This window comes from Borostomias antarcticus, assembly GCF_949987555.1.
Source record: "Borostomias antarcticus genome assembly, chromosome: 7".
NCBI lineage: Eukaryota > Metazoa > Chordata > Actinopteri > Stomiiformes > Stomiidae > Borostomias > Borostomias antarcticus.
In genome coordinates this window covers 26,408,081-26,432,435 of record NC_140240.1, presented here as the reverse complement: position 1 = coordinate 26,432,435, position 24,355 = coordinate 26,408,081, and the positions used below count along the sequence as shown (strand labels likewise).

The window sequence follows — 24,355 nt, the reverse complement described above, 5'->3', positions numbered from 1 at the left end:
AATGCATCCTGTAGGCTAGATCATCACAGTCTAATACACAACATGAAATGCATCCTGTAGTCTAGATCATCTGAGTCTAATACACAACATGAAATGCATCCTGTAGGCTAGATCATCACAGTCTAATTCAGTTTTACGGGTCATCACTAAACAACTGCAGAAATGGAAAAAGCTTCCTTAGTGATTATTTATATCTCTACTTTGACAGATGTTAGCTGTAAGTCTCCATAGTCCCACAGGTTTTCGTGACACCAAATAGGGGTTTGATAACCAATATCGCAGTTGTCACTGACAAAATATTGCAATCAAAAATCGAATCAATTTCATTGTCTATATTTTGGTGACACCTTTTTTGACAAATCATCAAAATCGACAAATCGTTTAAAAGGCTACTTTTACAAATAGAGTCACGTATAGGAGATGAAAGACAGGTCAAATTAAATGTAAATTAAAGTAAAATCACTCCATTTTGTCCACACTTCAAGTGTAGGCTATATATTATTCGATTAGTTCATGTCACCTCTCTAAATCCGATGCATTCTGCACACACAGGACATAGCATGTTTTAACTTTGTTCATGTCAGACCATCACAAGTCAATTATAACCTAGCCTACATTCGGTTTGTTATTAATTAACTAACTATTATATCGATGTGTGTTTGGGTCATGTCAATTTCGCATGATCCTATGAACAGGTAGGCCGACATCACTCGCATCCTCATAGAATATGGATCAATTCGTTCACTGATTACTTCTTTCGTTTACTTTAAAAGTAATTTCGTGAGGGCAATATTTGTATATTCTGGAGATGATAATATAATAATGCATCGCGTTTATAAAATGTGCATTTGGTGCATTATGACGGCATCATGTTCATTCCCGTTTCAGACATAGAAACAGTCTTTCATCTGCACATTTTCAATAAAGACTATTAATCAGTTTACAGTAAAAAAACAAAAAAAAACTAAAACAAACATAAAATAGGCCTATAGTATATAGACTGCAATATTTGGTGATATTATAAATGTAACAAATGCAAACTTTCGTTTTGAAGGAAATAATTATGGTCCCCCAAACTAGCCTATATTTTCCTCTAAACATTCATTTTCGTTTAAAATAAGTGGCATTTTTTGTTTTAGTAATATTGCCCATACCTCAAAATACCATCAAGATGAAGAAGTCTGGATATTTTAATGTCTTTGAGCATTATAAAAAGCCTTGGAACCTATAGAAATGGAGACACAAAAATGATGCTCATATATAAGGTCTATAGAATATGAGCCTATGGTGGTATTGAGATATGATTTAGCCTATAGAATATGAGCCTATAGTGGTATTGAGATATGGTTGAGCCTATAGAATATGAGTCCACGGTGGTATTGAGATGACAGAGAAGAGAGCACATTTTTGCTTTCCTGCTTAATTCAAACGGCTTTTGAGTTAAGCTATAAGCATACATTGGAGAAAGAGAGGCTAGGACTACTGTAATATCTGCAAAGGCAAGTTAGGCTATTGTCAGATTTACTATAAACAGGATTAAGTTGAAGATTTATATCAACCAATAGGCTAGGCTAAAGTTTCAACACAACGAAAATGGCATGTCCAAACTTGTTGAAGTTGAAACAGTTTTCATTCATTTGATGTATAGCCTATTCCTGATACTCCCATTCAACATCCATTTGCACCTGCGACTGCTGCAAGCATTCCGTAGGCTATGGAAATTACTTTTTGCAAGGACTCAAAACTGTTCATTCAAATGTGAGTGATTTGCAAACGTTTTATGTCTGTGGGCCTATATTATTTATTACACAGTAGGGTGTGCTTATTTTTGTATTCACAGCAGCAGTTTGCTGTATTAAACCTGCCTTGTCTTGACTGGGCAGCCTGAGTTTTATCATGATGCAATCCTCGCTCATATCCTGCCACGATCAGTCAGTAGCCCCATAAAAAATCGACTTGTAACAGGTGACCAAAGTTAGGATAATTAGGTTCTAATTAGGCTAGATAAATCGTGTGTGATGTGCAGATCAATGTCTTGATGAAATCAACGTAAAAGCAATTTTAAGCAGTGAATTGAGAATAGTTTTAGTATTGAATATAGTCACTTTCAGCATTGAATTGAGAAGGTGTTTTCAAACATTCGGTTTGCTGATTTGTGACCAGGGTTTGACCTCGGAATGTGTGGCCCGTTTTAAATCCTAACTTTTCAGAACTTTGCATCGCCTGCAATATGGGACCGCTGCGTGACAGACTTGCCTTGGAAGCCCCCCTTTTACACACGCTCATGTTAAATTGAATAATCTAAATTAGGTTGAAATAATAACTTAAATAATAATTCAATTACGCATCAATAATAGATTAGGCCAAATGCGTTGGGGAGGTCAATATTAAATAATTCATAGGCCGTTATGTTACTCCTGATGCTGGAGGAATGTCATTAGGTTTCTAATTGAGCTTAGCTGAGATAAGAGACAGGAGAACCGAAAACAACCATGTAGGCCTACAACAAACAAACAAACAGAAATTAGAAGTCAAGAAGTGTTGTTTAGGTCAGGTGTGTGTGTGTTTGACAGGGCTGTATATTGTTGTGCTCAATATGATTTACATTTTACTTAAGTCATATGCAGTTTGTGTGTGGGTATGTGTGTGTGTGTGCGCGCGTGCTTAGGCTACATGGAGAACTATAATGTTTTCGACAACATTGGCTCACGCGTGCGTAATCCAGTGCGTAATATCAGTTTTATTATTGCAGTTTTGCATTTTCCCCCAAATAACTAACCTATCGTGTTTGTATTTATTAGAGGGACTTGCAGTTGGGGTTTCTGTTCTTCTCGTGCATGCATGGGGTGGAGGGCCTGGCGTGTGCATAGGACTCCTAGTGCTCGCTAGTGCTTATAGGCCTACACACCTGACTCCTTACTGCCCAATGCTTTATTTTTTCCCTTTGGTAAAGGTTGCATGTCTGGTTTAACTTGTATGATTTGTACTTTATCCGTAGGCAACTTCATCTATTCATTCCAGAATTGAATGTAGGCGTATATGAAATGAATCTGTCACTTGGAAGCGCGTAATTAGTTCACCACAGGCTACCTGACTTGACCGAGGCTACTAAAGGCCTTTACACCTGCATCTCCACTCCCTCACTCCGTTCCTCCCGCCTGCGGCCGGTACGTGAGCCAGTGCAGCAGTAATCCCCGCCGCCCGTGATTCAGCCGGAGCCCGACTAATGCTCCTAAACCCCCAGCTGCTACCCTGGCCACTAGCTCACTGCGCGACAGACTGTGAGCCGCTCGCATTATTAATAATTCACCAGGTCGACGCTTCCCCACGACCGCAGCCGGCTGAAGCTCCGGCCCCGACGCTATGCAGTAAACAACTGTGCTCATTCGTATTCCATTTTTTAAAAAGGGCATTAACCCTCGTTTGGAGCTGATATTGGGAAAAACGCGTCATCGTGTCGGTATTGAAAACAAATCGCCTGGATAGCCTTCATTTTACATGAGCTCGTGCAGGCTTCGACAACACTCTCGTGAGCTTAATCTCGATAACGCGCTGCTTGTCGGTGGCTGTGTGGGCATTCTCTTGTGTATCGGCGATGCAATTGTGATTTGAAGACGAAGGCAAGGTTCTCTTTCATCTCATCTGCTTTGAGGAGGAGGCGGCGAGGGACCAGGGGTGTCCTCGATTGCATGTGGATCAAGGGGGGAGAGAGTGACAAGGGTAAAACAGAACGAGCACAGCACGGCGGAGGAGAGAGAGAGAGAGAAAGAGAGAGAGAGAGGGTTGATATTAGTTTGGACTAAGAAAGCTGGAGCTCTTATAGCACGGAAAATAAATATAAACAACTCACTTTCAATCTCATCTCCGTCCACGGTGTTTCACTGACACCTTTGTCGTTTGTCTCTCGCTGTTTTGTTGGAGAACTTTCGTCGTAAACAGTGCGCCGTGAGAAGCACCGGGACTTTGACACACAGCCGTCTTCTTTGGCCAACGCGTGCAGGAGATGGATGCAACTTGTGCTAAAAGTGAAGCGAACCACACCGAATAAAGACGAGGAGCAGACGGTCTGCGTTCCGCCCTTTACTCCCTTTCTTCCAGAGAGGACTCACTTTTGAAAGACCGTTTTCTGGGCCCCAGGCCGACTTGTTTAAAGGTCTTTTTTGCTTCCGGTAAAAGCGAAGAAACCGAGTCGCGCTCTCTCACCCTCGCTCCCTCTCTCACTTTTTGGAAGCTGAACTTTTAAAGCAAAATGGGGCATTGAGAGTGTTGGCAAAATTCCCTGCGCTATAATGGTACGTGCAATGTAATTCAATAATTTCACTCCTGAAAGCTTAACTAGACTACATTATAGCGGGTGCTTGCAATTTTAATGTTAAAATGCTAGACTGCTTCAGTTCTTATTTGATTAACAATGGGATCTGTATCTACTGTTATTTGAGGCAGGCACCTCTGATATTTTACAGGCTTCAGAATTAGATATGATGTGATAATGCTTACTCATACACATAGCCTACCTGTGCGCTTGTGTGTGTGTGTGTGTGTTTCTCACTGTGTCAAAGTTTGAGCTCTTTAGGCTGATTCATCTGCTTTAGGTGATTTTGTAAGTGCAGGTAGCCTATTTCTCTGGTGATATCGCATATCGCTGACATCCCGGACTGTACGAGGCCCACCTGTACGAAGTCAGTTTCTCCCTATAGCTTGATGGCTAATTAATGGTTCTCAATATCCAAAGCATAGCCTAATTTTACCAAGCTATATTCATTATCTTTTTTTGTCATGTGGAATTCAGCCTTGAAATTCTTAAAGTCGTATAGTCTACATTAATTAAACGTGTAGTCGGCAACAGATTATCCGTATTTTTCATAGGCCCATCACGTTATTATTTGTTTAATTATTGAAGCATAATTGAGAGCAAAGCAGGAATGGGCCTTCGTAGGACCGTCTCTGTGTGCTTCTCACATCAAACGGAATTACGCATGCGACGACAGCATGTTTTATCGTTACATGAGGGCCCTTTGACAGGGATGGGACAGTGTGGGTGGTAGACCACTTGTGTGTTAAGTAGGGGAGTTTTAGGACTTTCACACAGTCAGGGCTCACACCCAGTAGAAAGTAACTGTAAGTAACCCAGTACGCTGATGGATGTGACACTAACACTGCATAGCCTGGGCCTGTTTGTTCGATGAACCGGGGTTTAGGCAAGCTACATTCAAACATTTTCCATGTTACTTTATTGTAGGCTATGGGACCCTGTTTCTTGCCTTGAGCGAACACACGACTGCTTACCCTCCTATAGGAACTTTAGACAGACAACGGGCGAAAACGTGCAGGCAGAACATGCTGATGTCACATGTTATTAAAAAAGCGAAAAGAAAAAAAGGGTGCGTATCAGTGCTTGATTGGTTAGTTTATGGCGGGAAAGTTCAGGAGATTTGGGTAGGTCTACCCTGTATAAAGCAAAGGCTTTCACAACAATCTAGTTTAATTCCTTGACGTGTTACAGGTTGCGTCGCGTCTACCATACCGTAGCCTATAGCCGGACATTCTCAACTAGGCCTATACTCAAATTCAAAAGCAATTTGGGTGGGCCAACTCACCGACAGAAATAAGATGTTTTACTCTCTGGCCTATCCGCTGAATTGTCTTTATAGTTTTACTGGTTGTTTTTGAGAACGCCTGCGTTTTTATCAATGGGCAGTTGAATTGAGTAGTTGACAGGCTAGGAGGCCTACTTCATGGGCTATGTGGACACAGATGCCCTCACTGCATAGGAGTGTTGGCTGTAGTTAGGCCCGTTGCCTGTTTTCTCTCTCTCTCTCTCTCTCTCTCTCTCTCACACACACACACACACATCCACATTTTTAACCACAACCATGCTATTATTCTATATTTATATATATCATTGTTTTATATGCAACATGACATATAATCATGTAGCCTAGGCCTAGTATATCAGAGAGCATTTCTTAGCCTGACACGGTGCAACTGCAAAGGCCTCACACACACACACACACACACACACACACACACACACACACACACACACACACACACACACACACACACACACACACACAGTAACAAACAGGTGAAATACAGTGACAACTTCATAGGGCCTATGGCTCTGCCTACACCTATACCAAGTCCTAACTTATGAGTAAAAAAAAAAAAGGTTTTTATTTAATCTGGAAATTAAACAATGATACGTATTTATTTTTTGTGAGAAAAGTTTTTTTTATTTTTTATTTTCTTTTATTTGTCTCTGCCTTCATGCTTTGTTGCACTGTGGTTATTGCTGTGGCAATCTGGAACAGCCTCCTGTGCCAGTCATGTGAAGTGAAGGGCCGCCAATGGTGGCTTGGCGAGCCATCGACCTCAATTAGCCTGCCCAATTACTGTAGTATTGTTTAAGTTAGCTTCTTTGGAGAGAGAGAAAGAGAGAGAGACATAGAGAGAGAGGACAGTGTCAGAGAGAGAGAGTGAGAGAGGTTAATTCAAAGTGAGCTATGTCACCCCACCTCTGCATTACGCCCCATTGAGTCATGGAGTATGTTTTGTAACCCAACGCCGGCCAGGGTCTTTGTGGCGTAATTCTTACGTACGAGAACCATAACCGCAGAAATCTCCCCAGGATCAGCCATTGTCGGATACAAAGGGCCCAATTGTTACCGGCGAAACCTCATTGTCAAGTGCACTTAGCCGGTGTTGTATGCTCCTGCAGTAGTGTGCGGTTTTGCTATTAAGTTGTCTCTGAATGAGCGGAACAAGCAACAGCAGAGTGCAGACAGGCGTTGGGTTACGCTATACCCTGTCACTGGGTGTGCGCTGTAGCCGTGTAGCGTGCAGCAACGCGCGGCTAGGCTAGCCCCATGGCCTAGCCTGTCTAGCAGGATGTGCCGTTGACACGGCGCCAAGTTCGGTGCATCTTTGGGGCGTGACTCACTGTAACTCCTGCGGCTCTGTACAAACTTGTTCACCCAGCGTTTAACTGTTTTGAGGCAGGAGACTTTATGCTTCTCTTATTGTATTAGGACAATCTGCAGTCAGTTTCGTATTGTTAACCGCACATAATCACTCACTTGTTCACTCGTGCGTATCACTTGCACTTGATGGTTGAGCACGCACACACGCACGCACTCTCGCTCGCTCACTCACTGAAACCTACTCTCACACACACAGATTCCATTTGCAACACCGGTGTGTTTGCTGGAATCATCTGAAATCAATTTAGGAGCTCTGCCTGCTCCAGTTCGGTCGCTTTTCTCTACACAGAAGCTTTTCCACACAGTAACTGTAGGTGGACAGCGTTTTACTGTTCAAATCTCACAATTTACTATTCTGTAAACCCCTGCAATTCTGTAAACGCGCAATTAGGCCAAGAACAATATTCAGCACCACATCTTGGCTCCACTTCTGACCCCCAAAACCCTGACTAATGTTAAAACCCAGAAGTGGACAGAAATAATTAGCAACCCCCTTCCCCCCCCTCCCACCCCACAACACCACCGTGTCAATTCGCCCCCCCACCCCGCACCCTTAGCGATAACCCCCCCCCCCCAACACACACACATCCCCCCACCCCCGAGATGGCAGTGTGAAAAATCACGTTTTTCCAACATCTCTCCCTGAGGTGGCCCTGGCAGCCGCTCACACGGCGGACATGTCTGCCTTTCATACACCCCTCGCTCGCCGCCGAACAGACCGCCACTCGGCCCCTGCGTCTTTGATGCCTCTGCCATCGCACGCAGGTTGGCTTGATTCAGGTTCCTCTCCCTCTCTCTCCCTCCCTCTCCTTATCCCTCTCTCCCTCTACCCCTCCTTCCCTCTCTTTGCTTGGCAGTGGCAATGAGCGAAAGTCCCTGCCACCAAATTGTGACATAAATAACAAACAATGCCGCTGATAATAATTGCGGACGCTCGGAGACAAGCTGACGGTGGCGGCGCTAGCGGTGGTGACAATTGTTCGGCGGCCAGAAGAACTGGTTCTGGAGAGTGGCGAGAACTGCCAGGTGTGGCGGTGCATATGTGTGTGAAGAGGTGTGTGTTTGTGAGTGTGTGTGTGCGTGTGTGTGGATGCACATATGTGTGTATTAGTGTGTGTGCGGTGTGAGGATGTACACTACGTGTGATCATTGATACAGTGCCATTCATATGCTTTAAAATGGAGCCATCTGAGAATGAATTCCACCATCAGGCCCTTTCATATGCAAGGCTCCATGGAGGTGTGTGTGTGTGTGTGTGTGTGTGCGTGCGTGCGTGCAGGCGGGCGTGTGTGTGCGTGCGCGTGTGTGTATGAGCAGGTTTTGGGGATCTCACCTCCAAAGAATTTGGCCATATGGTCTACAACATATACCCACAAAGGAAAAAAGAGAGAGTGTGTGCGCGTGTGTGTGTGCGTGTGTGTGTGTGTATGTGTGTGTGAGAGAGAGAGAATCACTCTTTGTCAGTATGTCAGCAGCCGGATGGCAATTTCCCTGAGCCTCCATAAAACAATCCTATACCCGCTCTCTAATCAGATGGTTGCCACACACAAAAAAAACAACACAGGCACAAAAAAAAACAAGCAGCCCCTGCATATTATGTTGCGAGAAATCTGTCTTAATTAACACATTTGCATTGGGTGGTGATCGACTCCAAAATAGGTCACTGACTCAATCCTCCGCCTCGGATTCGTCCCTCTAAAATGTTAATTAAGGAGAGCTTTGAGATTTCTTCGCTCTGGGCCTACCATATGGGCTGGACATATGCTCTATATATATAGTACAATATATAATTCATACGCAGCTCCGGGAGAACACGGGGGCTAGGGCATTTTTTGGGTTGAGGAGTAGAGGAAGGGAGTTTGGGTTACAAAAGGGAGTCACAGTATGTTTTTAGTGGCTATTATTATTGGCAGGTACAGTAGAGCGTGGAGTTTGATATAACTGCGAATCGTTATTATTTTTTCCTCCCACCGGAGTTTCGGTCATTTGAACCCGTGTGAGATAATTAAGCATCACTCCTCTCTGTGAGCTGCGTGTGGGGGGGGAGGGATATGTTGGCCTATACGAGCTGTCGGTTCACGGTGTTGACAATAGTTGGCCACACTGTCAGTCCGGATTCTACCGAGGTGTCTGAATTGTGTAAAAGTACGGCTCCTCTATCATTTAATTTCTGTGTGGCTCTGGATGTCCTTGGTCTGTGTGTCTGAATATGGGCATGGACACACACCCTAGCGCTCACCCCAGTCAGTCTGTCCCAATGGCATCCACTCAGACGCACACACGCAACACCAGTCAACCAGACTCCAGCCAATGGAGCCAGCCCTTGCGCACGCCCCACAGCTTTTTGGGCACCGGCACGGGCCAATCGGAAGGGTGCTCTCGTGCACCTGACACTGTCTCCGCCCCGGGACGTCCAATCGCAGAGATCCAGGCGCACCTGGTGCATTGTGGGCCGGCGGGCCGGCGTTAGCACAGGGGTGGGGGCCGGGGGGGCGCCACGCGGGCTCCGGCGGAGTGGGCCCCCCTCGCACACAGGTGCCGTGGATACGGGCCATCGGCACCCCACCGGCCAATCGCGGCGGAGCTCCGTGCTGTCTAACACATGTGGCCTGGCAGACCTGCCCTATCCCATCATGCTTTGCTCTCTTATCAGCGGGGCCGCCTCTCCCTCCCGGCCTCTCCTCCCTCTCCTTGGATAGAGAGCCCGCGTCTCAACAATGAGAGCAGTGTGCCCGCGTGGAGGAGGAGAAGGAGGGGGGGGGGAGGGGGGGCGAACACCGGGGGAAAAAAATGAACTGCTTTCCGGAAAAAAAAACATGTTTATGTGCTAATAAAGATGATTAGAAATCGCACCATCGCCGAAAAAAAGAACGTTGCGGGCACAGATTAGCGGTAGTAAAAAGCGGGAGGGAGAAAGAGAGGGAGGGAGAGGGAGAGGGAGAAAGAGAGAGAGAGAGAGAAAGAGAGGGAGGGAGAAAGAGAGGGAGAGAGAGCTAGCTGTACAGACCTCTCATTGCGAGGGATATGAATAGCCTTTGTTTTCACCACAACTCGGGGCTGTGTGGTCTGCCAACGTCTGGCTCTTATTATGGGGTTGGTGTCTGCGCAAGTGGCACGCACGTGTGTGTTGGTGTGTGTGTTTGTGTGTGTGTGTAAGAGCACACTTACTGTAGGTATGCAAAAATGTATATGTTAATGATTATATGTTGATTTGTGTGTGTACAGTACGTGTGTGCACCTTAAAATTTCAACTGAGTGTGTGTGTGTGTGTGTGTTCAACGGACACAACACACACGCCAGGTAGGTTTTTTTTTCTTCCCATGCAGGGTAAATGCGGCATGGGTTTTTGGGGTTGGCACAGACCATGCCAGTGCTTTCTATCCGTGAAAGTTGTGAAATGAAATAGGATTTCACAGAACCGCTCGGCTGTGGGATTTGGGCTCCAGTCAGCTAAGTAGAGTGGGTTTGGCTGATCCAATCAGCAGCAGAACCAGAGGGGAAGAGGAGAGCCCATTTCACAGATCCGGGCCCTGCCAGAGCCCCAGCTACTGTAGCCTGCTTTAGAATACAAATGAACCTCCCTCTGAATGCGCACGCACGCACACACACACTCGGACACCACTCACACACACACGCGCACACAGACACACACACACACACACACACACACACACACACACACACCATGACTTACAGACAGAGATACAGAACTCCTCCCTGTGTATACCAATACAGGGATGTACAGTGTATAGAGAAATGAGCTGGTTCTACCCCTACCCTACCCTAAATGTCCTGTGCAGGAATTAAAACAGGTGTAGGGTTTTTGTTGGGGGGGTATATACAGTTTTGGAGATGTATTCGTTTTATGCAGAGTGGTCTTATGCCATTATCACAAGTAAGGTTGGTGCCTATTGTCCTTTTTCAAAACTGACATTGAATCACTGAAAAAGATAATTATTCTATTAGGTTTGAATCGGTGTGTCCCTATTCTTTCATAATTGTAATAAAATGCTTGTAATAAAAAGCATAACAGCTTTCCACACGTACTGCATAGTAAGTAACTTCAAGAAAATAAAATGTTTTCTTGCATTATAACTGACTGTCATCCGTTTAGAACTGGTTTGCCCTTCCTGCCTGGTTAATGGTTTTCTCTGTCTGCTGTCTTTCAGGCCACCGACACCTACCTGGTGAACGAGGATCCCTCCAGAGGACCAGGCATGCCTGAGTGTTTCCTGGTGTCTGATACCTACAGGGTACGCACACACGCACACACACACACTCACACAGACCAGACCAGTTTTTCATATCATTGATCACGTGCCAATTTTTCTCTCTAAGGTCTGATACCTGGTATAGGCACACGCCACGTGTCAACCACAGCCGTGTACAGTACCGAACTCCCACTGGAACCTACTCTGTCATATGTCATGCCTCATACATGCAGCTATAATGTCATACTGTATTTAGCTGTAATCTCACACTGTATTTAGCTGTAATGTCACACTGTATTTAGCCGTCACGTCACACGGCGTATCTGGAATGTCACTATTGTTGTCTCGCCACTGGTCAGGTAGTGAAACGCTACAGGCCGCCGAATTACGGCCTTCGGTCCCCGGTTTAGGTCACCGCGAAAAAAAGGCCAACCAGGCCCCCAGAGGCGACCAGAAACCGCAAAAGACGTTTTAGAACCCCGAATACAGCCGCAACCCCGTACCCCGGCACAAACAGCCCCATTCACTCCCGGCGTTATGTACGACATGCACATGCTGCACAGCTTTCGACCGCTCCCCTCCCTTTGGCACATTTCTTCCCGGCTTTTCAAAGTCGGGGCGCCGCCTCAAACACCTGTTTCACACATTTAGCATACTAACGGCGGCGTCAGTACGCTACATCACTTTCGATATTTAACGGCCTGCCCGCAGGCCGCGGTAAACAATCGAGGAGCGCGCTCCGCCGTGCGTCTGTGTGAGGAGGGAAACCGCCCGGCCCCCTAACTACAGCACTGCGCTGGATGGATTTCCCATGTGTTTTTTAATGGCCGACTTTGCCCAGAGAAACCGCGAGACGTGGCGCTAGATTTTGCCGTGGGTGTGTGTGTGTGTGGGGGGGGGGATGTTTGTGTGGGAGAGAATCGTTGTTGTTGTTCCAATGAAAGGTAATGAAGTTTGGAAGTTTTTCGGCCCTCAGAAAAGTTTCCCGTGTGCCGAATGCGCGGTTTTTGCAGAGGCTGCTTTTAATAGCCAAGGACCTGCGCTGAATACTGAGATGGACATTGCAGCTCTGGCAACGCCGCGGCCAGAAAAAGACAGACAGCACAGCCAAAGAGTTAGAAAGACTGAGGAGAGACAGAGAGAGAGAGAGAGAGAGATGGAGAGCCAGGGGAGAGAATGACAGAGAAAGAGAGAAACCGATTGAGAGCCAGAGACAGAGAGAGAGAGAGAGAGAGAGAGAGAGAGAGAGAGAGAGTAAAGGATATATAAAGAGCTGTGAGTAGTGAAGGTAGAGAGAGAGAAAGAGTAAGCGAGAGAGAAAGAGAAGGAGAGAGAGAGAGTAAAGGATATATAAAGAGCTTTGAGTAGTGAAGAGAGAGAGAGAGAAAGAGAGAACGAGAGAGAGCGAGAGAAAGAGAGCGAGAGAGAGAGTGAGAGGGAGAACACACAAAGACTAGAGGTTTTGGGCCCGTGCCGTGGGGTGTGGTTAGGAAAGGAAAGCAGCGGAGGAGGAGAGGACATGAGGGAAGGAGTACCTCCATAATCACCCCCTCCTCCACTTACTCTCCCGCTCTTTCACCCCCCCCTCCTCCCCCCCTTCCCCTACTCCCGTTTGTGTGAGCTAGCGAGTGTGTGGGTTCACTGTACTATACTGTGTATATGTGTTCACACGCTTGAGAGTATATGTGTGTGTGCGTGTGTGTGCACGCGCAGGCTGAGGTCTCATAAAGCCGCACGACTCCGATGGCTACGAAAAACTTGGCGGCCGCGCTTCGGGGTGACCTCACCCCCAAAACTGCGCCACTGCCTAACTAGGCTCCCTAACACACACACACACACACAAATACAATTTAATCTTCCCTCCGGTGTGCAGTCATGGGTGGGTATACTGTACTTAATGCGGGTTATTAGTATAATGGGGTATAGCAGACAAATGCTACTCTGCTGAGTTTTAAGATTAAAACGACAAGCGGACCGTCCCTTTAAGCAACAACAGCAGCAGCGTTGTACACTAGTGTCCAGTTGTGAGCCATTTTGTCCACCGTGGGGAGTGGTTCGGAAAGGGACAGCAGGAGAAAGGAGGGTGAGAGGACATGGGACATACAGTAGGGAGACGAGTACCTCTCTAATCACCCCTCCTGCTCTCACTCCCCCCCCCCCACCCCACCTTCCCCTAATCCTGTTTGTGTGAGCTAGTGATTGTATGGGTCTGGTGCATTATACAGTACATATGTCGATGTGCTTGTGAGTGTGTGTGTGTGTGTGTGTCTATGCACGTGCAGGAGCCGAGGTCTCATAAAGCTGCACCACTCCAACGGCTCCACGTCTCCGATAAAAACCTGGCGCCCGCGCTTCGGGGTGACTTCACCCCCAAAACTGCACCGCTGCTTAGCTAACTTCCCTAACACACACACACACACACACACACACACAGTATACACACAGTATATGCACGTATGCATGTGCGCACACACACACACATATAGCCTACAGTACACGCACACACCCATACACAGACACACACACGCACGCAAACACCATTTCAGCTTACCTCAGGTGCAGAGTTATGGGTGGGTATATATTTAAGGTGAAGTCTTTAGCCAAATGAGGTTGAGCAGACAAACGAGGGATCAGGGCAGGATAAGGCTACTGTGTGTAGGAAACTGAACTTAAAACAACAGGGGAATCTCCCCTTTAGGTTACAACAGTAGTAGTAGGCCAACTCGCTTTGTATCAGGGTTGTGAGTTCGATTCCCTTTGGACTTCACGTACGGTATTACTGAAATTGTAAATGTGTGCCTAAGTTTCTAGGTGGGGTGTCATATAATATAACATTGATTCTCTCAGCTTGTCTGGTACACTATTAAAAGACTATTGAAAAGGTTTTGGTACTTAAAAATATGTGTAGTGGGTTGGTGAGCAGTAGCTTACATGACCCCCTTTACCCCCTAGAGTCGAGACATTGACAATAAAAGTGATGGTTGAGTAGAGGTAGGTTTAACACATTGTAACTCAGCACTACTTGGTACTCTCCGTATCTCCCATTCACACAGAAACACAGGCACATGCACGCACACACACACACACACACAAATAATGGGTGGGCTAATGTACGGCGACGAATGAATGCCCTATCAACCTCCCCTGTAATTGCTTGAAACTTAATTTAATAGCCAGTGATATGACAAGTGTCAACAACATCACTCCATTTGGCATGAACCGGCAATTGGCATTGACATGGGTTCCGCCGCTTCAAGACGATTGTGATTAAACGCAGAGGCTGTTTTATTGTTGATTTCAACCCATGTTTTCATAGTTGACGTTTTTTGCCATTAGAGTGACGATGGATAGGCTGCGTGAGAGAGGGAGCGAGGGGGAGAGAAAAAGATAGAGAGAGAGAGTGAGGGAGGTAGTGAGAGAGAGAGCGAGAGAGAGAGAGAGAGAGAGAGAGAGCGCAAACTTTCCCCCAAAGTTTGTGTAAGCTTTCACTTTCAGCTCTCGAGGCGGGGTTACTGGCTGCAGCATGGACTGAGCGAGGGGTACGGCGAGCGATTGCAATGCGGCACCACAGCGAACTTCCATCCAACTTTATTAAGATCTCGATTTTTTATCTCTAGAATAACCATGTACTCCCCTTACTGCTTGACACAGGTAAACGTATACCTTTCTTTGCTATCCTGCCTCTACTTTGCCTGCGGAGACTTTTGTTACAATGTCGCCGTTGTCCAGTGCGGCAGGTCAATTATTGCGTTTTAGGACCTTTATAGCGATCCGCTCTTTTCTGATAGTGGTTCGCCTCTCTCTCTCTCCCTCTCTCACTCCCTCTCCCCTTTCTTTGATGGCATTTCTCCAACAGGCATTCTGGTGCGTTTCATTGCACATGGTTTGAAGAGAAAATGGCGCTTCTCCCAAATCTATTTTATATAAAACGGAGGGAGGAGATCAGTAGAGGGAATACGCTCGCTAGCGTGACATTTGTCTCTTTTTACATAGCCCTGTCGCTATTTCTAACAAAATATTAGATCTTAGTATCGGCTTAGAATGACTCGATATCCTACAGCTGTACTAGTTATAGTTAGGGTAATTGTAATAGTTATGTGGAAGATATTGTGGATCTGTCGAACTTGTAGCGATAGCGGAGGCTGGAATGGAGGTGTGCCGCTGTCAGAGTCGCCGTCATTCAGCCCACACGACAGCTGTGGCCGGGCAAACGGCTTTATAGTCGACCATAGTCACATTAAGAACGATCCCCATGCAGTTTAATATTGTTCTATTTTAATTTGACGTAGTATCATTTCACAGTGCATTTGTTTCGGACTTAGGCTACGCGTGCTGTATCGCTCATAGCCTTGAAATAGCCTACCCCATTTTACAATGTGTGTTGGATCACAAAATGATACGAGCCTCTGCTAGCCTGAAACTACACGAGATGGCCTTATCGTGTTTGATACTTAAACCGATATTGGTTGTTTTTTACACAAGTCGAAGTATGGAATTCACATTAGCAAAGATAGCAAATGTCCTTTGTTCCCAACTTCCTTCATCAGTCGATATTACTTCAGATTGTTTTTTTTGTTTTTTTCTTCCGATGAAATTAAGCAATTGCCGGCTGAAACTGTAGGACATAATATTCACAGGTAGACACTCGCGGAGTTATTCTTTGCCTACGGGGGTTCATGGTTAACGAATAGGACCATGTCATTTGGTAGCCTAAGTCTCGTATAGGCTACCTGTGTTGGAGGGAGGCTACATTACGTTAGTTGAATAGCCTATGTTTTTAAATGCATTATATAAACTGTTATAGAAAGCCACAAAATAGTCTATATTGACATTATGTGGAGACTGCTTATTTTAGAAATATGGCACACAAGAAAATTATTTTGGACCACTCGGTCCTAAGGCCTAGCGCAAAGTATTTTTTTTCACTGGACATTTTTATCAACAGGCATGTTTATCCTTTATTGAAAGTTTAATTTAATTTGGTGGTGCCACATTTAAATATTGGCAATTTAAGTTTAAGCCTGTACACGAGAAAGGTCAAGATGCAGTAGGCTCCCATGTGCTATCAAGTTGACCCCAACACATGTAGGCTACAGCAGTGTATAGGCTATTATGTGTTAAATAATGTATTCACTAAAATAATTGTAATTGTTATACGGTGTAATAACAATGTGATTGTTAAAGTGCTTTTGTTTTTTGATAGTGTTCTTGGAGCTACAGGGGGAAAACTAGAGCGCGCACGGAGCGGCAAAGGCTGGCTCACGCTCTGCCGCAGGCAGGGCTGCACATGTTTCTCTCGTATTCTCAACCTCTTAGCTCATATGCATTTATTTATGTCAAGGTGAATAGTTCTCAATTTCTGTTCTACTTTTTATTTCTTATTTTGACTATAGCCTTAAGACGTAAAGTAGGCCTAATGCCATTCTTCTAAAATGTTCCTTCAGTTAAGCCTAGGTCATCTATTTCATAGACATTTTAATCTTCTCCTGGTCTAACAGATTTGACTGAGACTACATCATTTTGTTTAATCTGCATGTTATATATTGACTTTGGCTACCTGTCTCACTCTTCGCTATAACAGGGCCTGCAAAAATACAGGCGCCTCACGGAGACGTGGCGTTTTTCTCTCAAGTCTTCTTTTCCCTGATGCAGTTCTATTTGATTAAATTGGCACATTTCAGTTAATGTTAAGGGACATTTTAATTGATATAGCCCAATCAATTGTATTTTACAGGGACTTTGTTCATTTGCGCACTAAACTGCTGGACTAGCCGTAACCCGTCCGCACAGCTCTGCAATGCACACCGTCATTATTTTGTGGCAAACAAGCTAAATGTGCATCATAACATTGTTCTTTGTCACTTATGCAACTTTTTTGTAATGATTGTGTAATATCAGAAGTATTGGAGTTTTTCTAAAGCAACAGCAGGCTCGACCTTTGCAGGCCTGTATACCGTGGATAAAGGCAACTCCTAAACTCTAGACTAATCTTCAAATAAACTATTTGGAATAACGGTGGTATAAGATATACAGCATGTGAACTACACATGTCCTATTATTGTGAGTTTGTGAGAGTTCATTGCCATTTTGTTCAGATTTTAATTCTGAAGGTTTAGTTGAGCTTTTTTCCCCTCACATTATTACCACCATGTCACTCAACGTGCCTCCAAATAGAACACAACACTAAACCGCATATTTGCTGTAGACATTTTTGCCAAGTATAGTAGGCTATGCTATGAGTTTCCCTTTCCATTAATTAAAATTAATTGGCAACATATCCTCTTACATGAGAGGCGTATGAATGCGGCCCATATGCGCAATACATATTGATCTTGTTAAGCTTCTGTTAGCTGATCTATGGTCCCTGCATCTGATACATTTCCAATCAGTATAGACTAATTGATTCATTTTCATGCATTAACTCTTATTCAGTTGATTAGTTTAGAATGTTGCATTTAACAGGCCTATACATGCAGTCAAACTTACTTTGATGTAGGCCTAAGGCAAGCCGAACTTTTATTTGCCATCAATCATTGATTGAAACAGAAAAATGTGGCTGTTCCATTCTGTTAAATGAAGACTGCATACCGCGTCGATTTTGGAGACGTGATATTTTGGCTTAACTCGCACCTGGATCTGCACGTGCGGCTTCATTAACCTTGGTTTTTCCGGTGAGCGCGAGTGTGTGTGTGTGTGTTTCTCCGGTGAGCGCGAGTGTGTGTGTGTGCGTGAGTGTGTGTGCTTATCCTATCCGCGGGAATTATGCTCGCGTTCCACCGGAATCGATCATTTTGTGTGGATATTCCATTTAAATACTCTACGATCATGACAAAAAAAAAAAACAGTGAGACTGAATAGGTGAGGGACTTTGGGCATCGCGCGTAATGGGCGCAAAGCGCATCACAGTGTGGATGGCCAAATGAGTCAACTCAAAGTGGCACAGGGAGGTTTTTAAGTAGGGACGGAAGCGTTTTACATCTGTGGGGCGGAAAACCCTTTGCATAAAGTTGTAATGTAGTTTGAAGGTCGAGTATCTGTCGTTAATTAAAACTTAAATGCATTTTTTTTTTTAAATTCCAAGTGGCTGTTGCTATCTCCGTTCTCCCTCCAAATGAGATGTTTAATCTATACGCGAGTGATACTTTGGCTGTTTTTTTACGAGGCTGCCTTGTGTGCCTTTGTAAACGGTGCCAAAGATTTAACACTTAACCGACTGGTTATGTGTTTGGATGTAAATCGTCATGTGTAGCCGAATGTCGAATTATTATCGAGTTCTCAAGCATTTAGATTTCAAGATCAAATGAATACTTGAAATTCATTCAACTGCATTTGGCACTGCCCGTATTACTTTCTACTTGAAAGCAGATTATAGTAAATGTAGTTTACAGAAAAAACAGCGACGCTCTGGTAAATGAATGCATGGTGATGGAGTAGAGAGTAGTAATATTATCTCACAAAATAGTACTCTTATTGGTACAGTGTGTGTAGCGTGTGCAATGCAGGAGTATCACTAAGCCTGTAAGCCCCCTGTGCACGCTTAATTTCTTCCCTGAATATGCCCAAGCCACAGGTGTAAATAGAAAATGGTGCTGAGACAGCACAGACTTCCGCCCCTGAATGCATTTCGCGGCCCTGTGCACGCCAAAATCGAATGGGTTCTAAATTGGGCCATGCTACACCCCTCCACATGAAAAGAGTTTCATGAAAAGCAGTCTGGTAGTGTTGGTGTAATCCTAGTTCAAAAAATGAATGGAGGTGAATGGCGCTCGTGAATCACTGGGGCAGAGGTAAAAATGCCTGGAGGTGAATGGGTGGCTGTATTTGGCGGGTTCTGTGGCGCCCCCCTCGGGTCACAGCCAGCAGGAGCCAGCGGGTCCTCACACAGGGAGCTGGCTTCGTTCTAAATTTTGTTTTCCTTTTGTGTAATCCCAGTCCAAAAATGACTGGAGGTGAATAGTTGTCTTTATTTGGCCGGCTCTGTGGCGCCCCCCTCGGGTCACAGCTGGCGCGGGGCAATGCGGTGCTCTCCGGACTCTCCCCCCGCACAACCCAGTCCAAACCCTGTGTCTCTAGCACCCTCTCACAGGTAGCTGGCTTCATTCTAAGTTTTGTTTTCATTTGTGGATCCGGCCCGTGATTCGGATCTGCTCCAAAATGTAATGGGTTCTAAGGTGGCCAATGATACACCCCGTCACTGAGTTTCATAAAAATCGGTTTGGTTTTTGCGTAATTATAGTACAAAAAACAAATGGATGTGAATGGGCAGTCTGGCTGTGTTTGGGCGGCCCATGGACCCGACTCGTGATTTCCATCCGCTCCAAAATTGAAGAGGTCGTAAGTTGGCCCATGCTACACCTTTCATGCTTCGTGAAAATCGGTCAGGTAGTTTTTGCGTAGTCCTGGTTCAAAAAATGAATGGAGGTGAATGGCCAGCCGTGTTTGGGGCGGCCCGTGGACCCAACCCGTGCTTCGGATCTGCTCCAAAATGTAATGGGTTCTAAGTTGGACCATGCTACACCCTCCCACCGGGTTTCGTGAAAATCGGTCCAGTATGCATGTTCCTACTAATAGACAAACGCACGCTTGCTGTCGCGGGGACAGAGGTAATAATCAACGATGTCCCAGGGACTCTCATGTCAATGCCGGCGTTTGGTTACACCGGGGCCAGACTGTGCCGGTGAGGGCGACAGAGCTGGTGTAACCGAGGTGGGTTCACCGTGATCCGGTAACATACCGGGCCGCACCGACGCACCGACGCTGGCGTAACTTTCCAGCACACGCACGCACACACACACCAAACCTGCGTGGTGGTGGCTGGGGGATTAGAATAGGCATAGGTTGGGCATGGCTGGAGGGGGTAGAATGTCCCGTGGCAGTGCTAGGCAGGCGGCCGCCCATGGGAACATGGTGTTCTCTTTACCTATTCATCTCGCTGGTCCGACTGCAGGCATACAGGACACCTCGGTCCACAAGGCCGGTCCTGCCCAGAGAGTACCAGATCTGGTACCACATGTACTGTAGAACACACACTGTTTATTGCATCTGTGTATTATGTATATATATATATATATTTTTTTTTTTACATACTTTAATGTGATACTTCTAATACATTCAGTATGAATTTCTCTATGTGCGTACAGTATAGTACACATATAAGTCCCACCGGGTGTGTGTTAAAAGACCCTTTTCCGTATTCTCTGCCACCTGGCCTCGCACAGCCTAGCGGCCCAAGAGGGTCCAGAGGGGGACGTTTTTTTTTCGGGGGGCCCAGGCGCATCTCGATCCCGCGTGGCGATCCCGGTGTGCTCCTGTGCCGTATCTGTGCAGTCTTCCTGACCGGCCGTGGAAAATGGATTCATCATGCTTTACTGAGGCAGCGCCTGATAATGTGGCTGTCCCCTGGACCTGTGTGTGTGTGTGTGGTGAGGGGGGGTCCATGTGTTTGTAAAAGTGTGCCGTGTGTATATACATCATGTGTATTGTGTGTGTGTGTGGGTCTGTGTGTGTGTGTGTGCCTGCATCACCCCACCCTCTAGCGTAGATTAGGTTTTGGCTGAGATGTGGCCGGTGGTAGCAGGCAGGCCCCTCAGCGGTCCTGTGGTGGTCCGCGATACCGCCGTGGCTACCATGCCCCCCCCCCCCCCCCCACACACACACACTGAATCTGAGGAATCACACACACATGTATGTTGTAGATAGATAGACAAACATGTAGATCGGGGGTGGTGGTGGTGGTGGGGGGGGGGGGGGTGGGGGGGCTGGAAAGTAAAACCATAATCGCTTCAGTGTGTTCCAACACCGATAAAGGCGAAACGGCAGTCTGGACTCGACGCCATTGTTCTCCTCATTTACACAGGCCATTAAAAACGAGAAATGCAGCGTTCTAGGTTGAAACGCGCTCAGCGCTCTCCGGCATTGTTGGCAACACAATGAGGTGCATTGTTGAAGAGCCCGACTAACTTTGTAGCCATTCAATTCAGGTTCCTCGGTAGGTTCTGAGCTTGCCGAATGCGTCGAAGCTCGTGGATTTACCCCGTGGCCAAAAGGCGTGGATGGACAGACCGAGGACTCTGGGAAAGGAGAGTCGGGAGGACTAGGGTCTCAACAGCTGCCTCGGTTAAGAGTCCCATCATCGTCGTCGCTGTCGTCCTCTTCCTCACTCTGCCTCTTATGAGTCCATAGCGGTGTGTGACGGGCCGATCCCTGGAAGCGTCGACCCCGTTAACGGCTGAGCTGTTGTTGTTTTTTTGTCGCCCCCCTTCGCCCGTTTGTGTGTTTTTCCGTTCTTCCGAGCGCATAACGGCGTTTTTGTGTGTGTGCGTGTGTGTGTGTCGGGGTAACCCATTCAGCGGGACAATGCAGTCTAGCGTGAAATTGAAGCTCTTGGTTACTTTGGAGTTGCTCAAAGGGGGATTTTACACATGCACGCATTCATACGCGCTCGCACGGGGTATAGACGTCGCTAACGAGAGGGAGTAAGTCCCTGTGTCTAGCATCGAGGGCCAATTAAAAGCGCGCGCGAGGGGGGTGGGGGCACTTGATCTGGGTTCGAGGTTCGAGGCGGCTCTCTTTTGAGGTCTCCTCGAAGGCCCCCATCATGTTTTTACCCCCATGACCCCCCCCTCTCGCCCCTTCATCTTGGCGAGGGGTGGGGCGGCGGAGTTTTGAAGAAGATTCATGAGCGCGCGTGCGTCACGTACCCGCCGAGCGAAAGCGAGACGCCCGATCGGTCATCCCGGACAGGAAGAGGCGAGGCTCCTGATCGATACCAGACCGGCGGCTGAAAACCCTCCCCCCCGGCAGGAGGCGCGCCTCGGAACGGTCGACCCCCGCGTTTGGCCTCCTCTCCCTACCTCGCCGCTCATGGCAGACCTGGAGGGGGGGCTGCATCACAACTGTGCCGCCTCCGCCGTACGCGCGCCGGTACAACTTGCGGTCTTGCGTCGCGGTTCGGACCCGAGTTCAGTGGGGTCGCTCGCTGCGTAGGCCTGCAGCACCTCCACTGACACGACACTGAAGGTCATTTATTTTTTGCCCAGCAGTGTGTGTGTGTGTGTGTGTGTGAGTGTGTGTGTGTGTGTGTGTCGGAGGCAAGTGTGGCGTGGTAGTAGGGGGAGGTGTCGACAGGAGCGTCTAATGCAACAGGCATGTCAGACAGGACAGACGCAGACCGATATAGAGACCCCCTGCCTCCCCGCCTGGCTCCCGTCTGCCTCGGCTTGTACAACTGCGTAGGAACATATGGAAACACACACACACACACATATGCACACACACACACACGCACACTGTACACATATGAAGGAACGGGAGAGAGACACGCGAGTACCTCACTACAAATTTAGACTCAAGTACACATGCAAACACGCACACACACGCACACACATGAAGGACGAGAGAGAGAGACACACGCTTACAGTACCACGAATTTAGTACGCACGCAAACGCGCACACTCGCACGCACACGCGCTCCCCTCACACACACTGTCTAACTCGTTCCTCCTCTACCTTCAGCGCCCATGTGGAGCGCTGTCCGGGGGGGCCAGGAGGGGGGGAGGGGTAACGGCCCAGGCTAGCCAGCCCGGGCCCTGTCCAGCCCGCCCGCCAACCAGCCACTGTGGAACAAAGTGTTCTCTGCTCCCTCTCTCTCTCTCTCCCCCTCCGCTCTCCGCTGGAGGAGGGATCTGGCAGGGCGCCAGCGGTGGAAAAATCTATAAGCCGTTGCGTAATATACCATATCTTTACCTTAGCTGAACCCGGAGCGAGCCGCGCAGCTGGGAGAGCGCACACACACACACACACACAAAAGAGGTGGGGGGGGGGGGGGGGGGCGAGGGAGAGATTGCGTGTGTGTGTGTGAGAGAGAGAGAGATTGTGTGTGAGAAAGAGATATTGTGTGTGTATTGTACAGTCTCAGAAACAGAGAAAGAGAGGGCGAGACACAGAGAGAGAGAGGGAGCGTCAGACAGAGAAGGCGAAAGAGAGAACGACAGAGAGAAAGGGAGAAAGCAGCAGAGAGAGAGAGAGAGGCCTCTTTGTGTCCAGTCTCTCACAAACACCCCGCGACACCGTCAGCAAACTCCACTTGAACTACTCTGGTTCCTTCTGGAGCACTTAAACGCTGGAACCCCATCCACGCCACCCAAAAGAACTACGCGTCTGTAACCGATCTGTTTTCAAAGTGCTGTGCGAGTACAGTAAATCAAACATACAAATTCGGAATCTCTCTGGGCTTCGTTGCGGGATGCCAACCCCCCCCCCCGTAGCGAAGCGCTGCAATATACCGTCGCCTTCCTCATCATAACTGCGAAATGGAAACAGGTGTGCCGGAACCCGCGGGCTGTCAGCTAAACAAGCTTTTCAGGTGAGCTCCACACCCCCCCCCCCACCGCCTACACTAATAGCTAGGTATAGGTATAAGTGCTTTATCTATAATGCGCCCCCCCCAACCTGTCATCACACAGGCCCGGGAGCGCAGCTCGAGGAAGTCAGAAGAAGGTTCAAAAATGTCAACCTGAGACAACAATCAACAACCAGTACAGTCATAGCAAGAGAAGGGGGTTTGGACAAGACAACACAAATATACCACACACAGATAACAGCAACAAGAGAACCTAGAAGTCCTCTACGGTAAATACACTCTTTAGCCCGTTTTTTGAAAATCCTTGAAGTGGATAAAGAGTTGGATGGATCGTTCCCGAGCGATAGTGGCCCTCGCGTCAGACGGGAGGCGTGAGATCTCCGGGTTTGCGTGGCGTTTTTTGCGGACTTCTCGCACGGCGGATTTCAGACGCGCGTTTGTCGACTCCCGGACCGCGCGTCCCGCGGCGTTTTGATCGACTCCGTAAACAAGGCACGCCCCGTAGAGATATCACGCTAGCCCGGCCCCGCGGTCCCACCGGCGCCATCTCACAGTATACACCACAGCATTAACACCAACATGTTGCCACGGTCACGCTGGCGCCGCCCACATAATATGTACCGCGGAAGGTTGGTTCGCAACAGCGAACCATGGACCTCGTGCAGGCCGACGATTGCCAGCTCAACTCGCTTTATTGATCGGGCACGACCAAGGCCTACTGCGGGGGCCTACCTCGGACGGAGGGCGCCCCCCTGCAGGGCCTGCGTGTGCCTGTTCAGACTGGCCGACGCCTCCCTGTG

General features: G+C 47.3%; 1 protein-coding gene across 7 annotated transcripts in view; it reads left to right on the top strand.

The window, feature by feature from the left end:
• Positions 1-3,385: 3,385 nt before the first annotated feature.
• The window catches only part of LOC311311038 (nuclear factor 1 X-type-like), a gene marked incomplete at its 5' end in the record, with an annotated part of 70,282 nt that continues 49,312 nt past the window's right edge, over positions 3,386-24,355 (top strand). For 6 of the 7 annotated variants that reach the window (XM_084440658.1, XM_084440657.1, XM_084440653.1 and 3 more), the window contains 2 exons: positions 3,386-4,292; positions 11,153-11,236. In XM_084440658.1, coding sequence (XP_084296784.1) covers positions 4,290-4,292; positions 11,153-11,236 — 87 coding nt within the window. Of the gene's footprint in view, positions 4,293-11,152; positions 11,237-14,712; positions 14,846-24,355 lie in introns of those variants that run through there. The other variant, XM_084440654.1, reaches the window with a different exon arrangement.